General features: G+C 38.2%; 1 protein-coding gene across 2 annotated transcripts in view; it reads left to right on the plus strand.

Moving 5' to 3' along the window:
* LOC106876574 (6-pyruvoyl tetrahydrobiopterin synthase) overlaps positions 1–5575 on the plus strand; it is a 27301-nt gene that overhangs the window by 19562 nt on the left and 2164 nt on the right. For both annotated transcript variants that reach the window (XM_014925176.2, XM_014925177.2), the window contains exons 2-5: positions 1550–1630; positions 3092–3171; positions 4327–4349; positions 4643–4699. In XM_014925176.2, the coding sequence (XP_014780662.1) occupies positions 1550–1630; positions 3092–3171; positions 4327–4349; positions 4643–4699 (241 nt within the window). The remainder of the gene's footprint in view (positions 1–1549; positions 1631–3091; positions 3172–4326; positions 4350–4642; positions 4700–5575) is intronic.

Here is a 5575-nt window from a genome sequence, read left to right on the forward strand (position 1 = left end):
TATATATATATGTGTGTGTGTGTGTGTGTGTACACAAGTATACATATGTATACACATAGGCATATAAGCATATACTTACATACATACATACATAAACACATACATACACACAAAAAAAGGCATAGACATAATCTATTTAGCTAAAAAAATTAAAGAAATAAAAATGTTTTTACAGAAATTGCCAAACAATTTCACTTCTGGTGTTCTTTCTTTGAAAGATTGACGAAAAGTGCTTTACAAAATGAGACATATTGTGTGCAGGTAGGTATGTGGGGGAGGGCTGGGGGAATGCAGAGGTGAGTGAGCATGGTTGGGAGAAGGCAGTGTTGGGAAGATGGGTTGTGGTGGGAGGACTCTACAGGTTTCCACACAGTTTCTATATGCCGAATTCACTTATAGAGCATTGGTCAGTTGAGAGCCATAAGAAGACATTTGACATAGAGTGGGACTGAACCCAAAACCATGTGGTTACAAATTCAGCTTCTTAGCCACTCAGCCACACTTGCACCTGTTGTCATCATCACCCTTTAATGTCTGTTGTCCATGCTGGCATGGGTTGGACAGTTTGACCAGAGTTGGCAAGCAGAAGAGCTACACCAGATTCCTGAATATGGTTTCTATGGCTGGATGACCTTCCCAATGCCAACCACTTTTGATAGTATGTGCTGGATGCTTTTAATATGGCATTGGCACAAGCACTTCCATGTGGCACTGGCACAAGTACTATTTATGTGGCACCAGCACAGGGTCCTTGTAGACCTCTTAAAAAAAAAAACAGAATCCTATTTTAAATCCCTTGATCCATCTCATCAAATTATCCATTGGGGAAATTTATAGAAATTGAATGAATATTATTTACATTTGACAGATATTTGTCCTCTTCTTGAAGTATATTTGTCACTTAAATGCGGCTAACCCCTAAGGGTGAATGCTACTGTAGCTTGTAGCCCCAAGAGAACATCTTCTCCAGCTGTCTATTGACACACTTTCTGTGTCCGGTCAGTATTTGCAAAGGGAAGTCATCCTTCCCATCGTCGATCTGACGTGATATGCACGGACCCGGGTTTCTGGGTATTTACCCTTCGTCAGCGTACGACAATCACGATCTTCGATGTGAAGGGCTCCCAATGCAAATACATATATCTTTTTTGCAGTGGCCTATAAATAGGACACTGAGACAATGTGAAATAACTTATTTAATGTTCTCATTTCGTGTCCTATTTATAGGACAGTGGGACTTAATGGGTTAATATAAAGCTATGGTATTAGAATCTGCTCAAGTTATCTCCCTTCAGTATCTCCCATTGAGGAAGGCCAAGGAGCTAGAAACAAGTGTAGGAATTTGCTAAGATATGCTATTTTTACACCTTTTACCATAAGTGAGAATTTTCTGTCCATTACAACTGCAGTGAATTTGTCTTTAGACATTAAAATATGCCACTAACCTAAAGTTCTTTTATTCTTCATCACTGCTTAGCGCTGATACTATTATATATTTTAATGTATTTCCTGTTTTAGTATTTATATTTATTCTTAAATGGCCTTCCAGTAAAATGCCCAGTGACAATGACCGACCAGTCGTCTTGGCCCGCCGTATTGAAACATTTAGTGCCTGCCATAGATTACACAAGTAAGTAACAGTTTCTTCAGATTTCTCTAAAGGAGACCTGGCAAATAAATTGTTCTGTACAATGGATTATCTCTTTGTCTAGTTTTGGTGGATTAAGTCTACAAACACCAATTAGAGAAATAATCTGAAAATGTTAAAAGGAGAGGAATCTGGAGAGAGAGAGACAAACAGAGAGTATTTGGTGGGAGTTGGTGGGAGAGAAATAGTATTTTTAGACTTTTTTTTCTCATTTGTTAAAGATAATTGGAGATTTGAGATCAATGGGAGATTATTACAACAACACTAAAATACTGATAAGGAATTTCAGGATTACCATTAGTCGTAGCTGAAGGCTTATATCACCATTCATGGTGTAAAAAGAAACAGTTGCAGCTTTGTCAATATATATATATATATATATATATATATATATATAATAATCATCATCATCGTTTAATGTCTGCCTTTCATGCTAGCATGGGTGAGATAATTTCACAAGAGCCAGCCAGGCAGAAGCCTGCACCAAGACTTCTGTGACTGTTTTGGCAGGATTTTTACAGCTGGATTCCCTTCCAAACACAAACCACTTTACAGTGTGGACTGGGTGATTTTAAGTGGTACCTGCACTGACAGGGTCACCAAGTACTTGCAAGATGAGAGACAGAAACAGGTGTCTTGCTGTAGAGGAAATATACAAGAGATGCTGGAAATGGGCGTTGAGCATAGGTCTTGTGCAAACTAAGTTTTATGCGCCACATAGCTAGATGGGCTCAGAAGAAAAACCATAGTATTTAATAATTATTATCATCATTAAAATATTGATACTAAATTAGTATACAGGGGTTGGACAAAATGATGGAAACACCTTAAAATTTCCAACAAATTTATTTTAATATCGGGTAGGACCACCTTTGGCAGTAATTACAGCTTGAATTCTATGAGGTATGGACTCTTGCAAAGTTTGAATTGTTTCCAAAGGAAATTTTTGTCCATTCTTCAGCTAAAACAGTCTCCAGTTCTTGTAATGATGATGATGGAGGATATCGACTCCTTACTTGTTTTTCTAAAATGCACCATAAATGTTCAATAATATTGAGATCTGGGGACTGTAGTGGCCAGATAAGATGTTCAACTTCACGAGAATGTTCCTCATACCATTCGGTAACAACTTTAGCTGTGTGAATTGGCACATTATCATCCTGAAAGAATCAGGGAATGACGTTAATGGGAAGTGATTGTGGGGGAAGAAGGATTTAACTAGTAGCCCTAAAGGGGAATAAGATGTGTGCTGATTCTAGTTTCAAATGATTACAGCAGGTGAGTAGTTAGAAGACTGATGGAGGAATAGGTGTTTGAAAGATGAGATGTGGGGTAGTGTTTGACAGGGGCAAATTGGGTACAGGGACAAGGCCCAGCATGTGCAGACATAAACAATACTTTTAGGACGAATGTTATTTCAATGTTTCTCTTTTTATATTTTAGTCCCTGTCTTAGTGATGAAGTGAATCAGAAGATTTATGGAAAATGTAACCACATTAATGGCCATGGCCACAACTATAAAGGTCAGTACATTAGTCTAAACTGGTGCTGCTTCCATTTGTTTTTTGTTCCTGGCTGTTCTTTACTACCATATCTTAGTCTTTTTTTTTGTTTTTATTTTCTTTGAGGCCTTCGGCTCAAAAAACTTCTTACTTAGCTTCTTCGGCTCAAAGAACTTCTTACTTAGCTTCTTCGGCTCAAAGAACTTCTTACTTAGCTTCTTCGGCTCAAAGAACTTCTTACTTAGCTTCTTCGGCTCAAAGAACTTCTTACTTAGCTTCTTCGGCTCAAAGAACTTCTTACTTAGCTTCTTCGGCTCAAAGAACTTCTTACTTAGCTTCTTCGGCTCAAAGAACTTCTTACTTAGCTTCTTCGGCTCAAAAAACTTCTTTCTTAGCTTCTTCGGCGTATAAACGACTGAAGTCACAGTATTCCTCCTGAACAAGATGCTCATCCGTTACCAGTCTCAAGGCCAGTAATTTTCTGAGGGTAGGGGGACAAGTCAATCACATCGACCCCAGTACTTCTCTGGTATTTCTTTTTATCTACTCCAAAGGAAGGGAAACATTGACTTCAGCAGGATTTGAACTCATGATGTGAAGAACTGGAAGAAATGCCACTAAGCATGTTGTCTGTTGTGGGTATGTTGTAAATGGCATCCATGAAATTGTGGTTGTGGCTGTTGCCAGTGTCGTGTAAATGGCACCCATGCCAGTGGCACATAAAAAAAGCATGCATTACACTCCTGGAGTGGTTGGCATTAGGAAGGGCATCCAGCTGCTGAAACCATGCCGAAACAGACCGGAACCTGGTGAAGTTCTCTGGCTTCTCAGTTCCAGCTAATCCATCTAACTCATGCCAGCATGGAAAGCAGACGTTAAATGATGATGATATATAAGCTGTGTTCCAATGTGGTCTGAGATGTCTGTGTGTCTGTAGCACTGTTCTGTATACTTGAGCAATATTCACCATGTATATAATTTCTAAACGACATACTCTTAGAGCACTCTACTTAGCAGTTACATCAGATTATCCTCTAATATGTATTATTTCCCAACATTAAACACTTCTTCTAGAAAGCCTTGTATTCAGCAGTGGAAAGTGATTTTCTGTTATAAGATCTCAATTGTTTATGTTCTGTCTTCTGTTCACTTTTCTTCTTTTCTTGTCTATTTCAGTGGAAGTGGCACTTAAAGGTCCAGTAAGTATTCTTCTATGCACCCCTACCTTTCCTGCTGTCTATCATAATTAAAAATTGATAATTAGTTCTCTCCACACACCCCTACCTCTACTGTTATCTACTATCGTTAAAGACCAGTGTGTTTTCCTCTATTGCTATTTAATTAAAAACTTGTAAATATTCTTCTGTCCATACGGATATATTAGAAGGAATCCATTAAAAAATCTTAAATATTTGGTAAGCAATTTAATTGTTGAACCAGAGAGAAATTCTTTTGCTGTAACTTTCTGCTGTTTCTCTTCTGCTGTTTGCAGGTGGATCCAGTGACAGGAATGGTGATCAATATAGTTGATTTGAAACAAATAATCAATGTAAGTCACATGATATTCCATATTCTACATGTTCATCTCTAACCTAACCATTTTTCAGCCATACAAAATTCATTCATTTTCCTTTTTTTCTTTCTTTGGTATTCAGGAAATTTATCTTGGGACATATAGTCATTTCAAATATTGAGTCATTCCTTCTCAAAGTCCATTGTTCCATGCTTTAATTGCTGAACAAGTTGTGGGTCAATGGGGAATGATTTCACAGCTGGAGACTTTTCTTATCTCTAGTTCTTACTTGTTTTTCAGGCAAGGAATATTTTTTTTTATACTCTGAATGTCTTTGAAAGCCTTGAGTGACTGGCTGTGATGTCAACAAGAAATGTTGGCATCAGCACCATACTATGTTAATGACAATTACAGAATACCAACATTCATGAATATTCTGGCAAACACACACACACACACACACACATATGTGCTTGTGTGCGTGCATGTATGTGTCTGTGTGTGTGTAGTAGGCTTTCTGCAGTTTCCACCTACTGGATTCACTCATAAGGCATTGGTCAACTTGGCAGCTGTAGTAGAAGACACTTACTCCAGCTGTTACACAGTGGGACTGAACCAAGAACCACGAGGTTGGGAAGTAAACTTCTTACCTGCACAGCCATGCCCATCTCTACATCTGTCAGTTCTTTATTTAAATTTATCCATGGAGGGAAATACAGAGTTGAAACAAAATTCATGCATTAAGCATGTGGCTTCAATAAGGATTATATTATTAGAGTTGCTTCCAACTCAGAATTTTATATATATATATATATAAACATATATTAGCGCAGGAGTGACTGTGTGGTAAGAAGCTTGCTTCCCAACCTCATGGTTCTGGGTTCAGTCCCACCGTGTGGCACCTTGGGCAAG

Source organism: Octopus bimaculoides, chromosome 10, assembly GCF_001194135.2.
Source record: "Octopus bimaculoides isolate UCB-OBI-ISO-001 chromosome 10, ASM119413v2, whole genome shotgun sequence".
Lineage (NCBI taxonomy): Eukaryota > Metazoa > Mollusca > Cephalopoda > Octopoda > Octopodidae > Octopus > Octopus bimaculoides.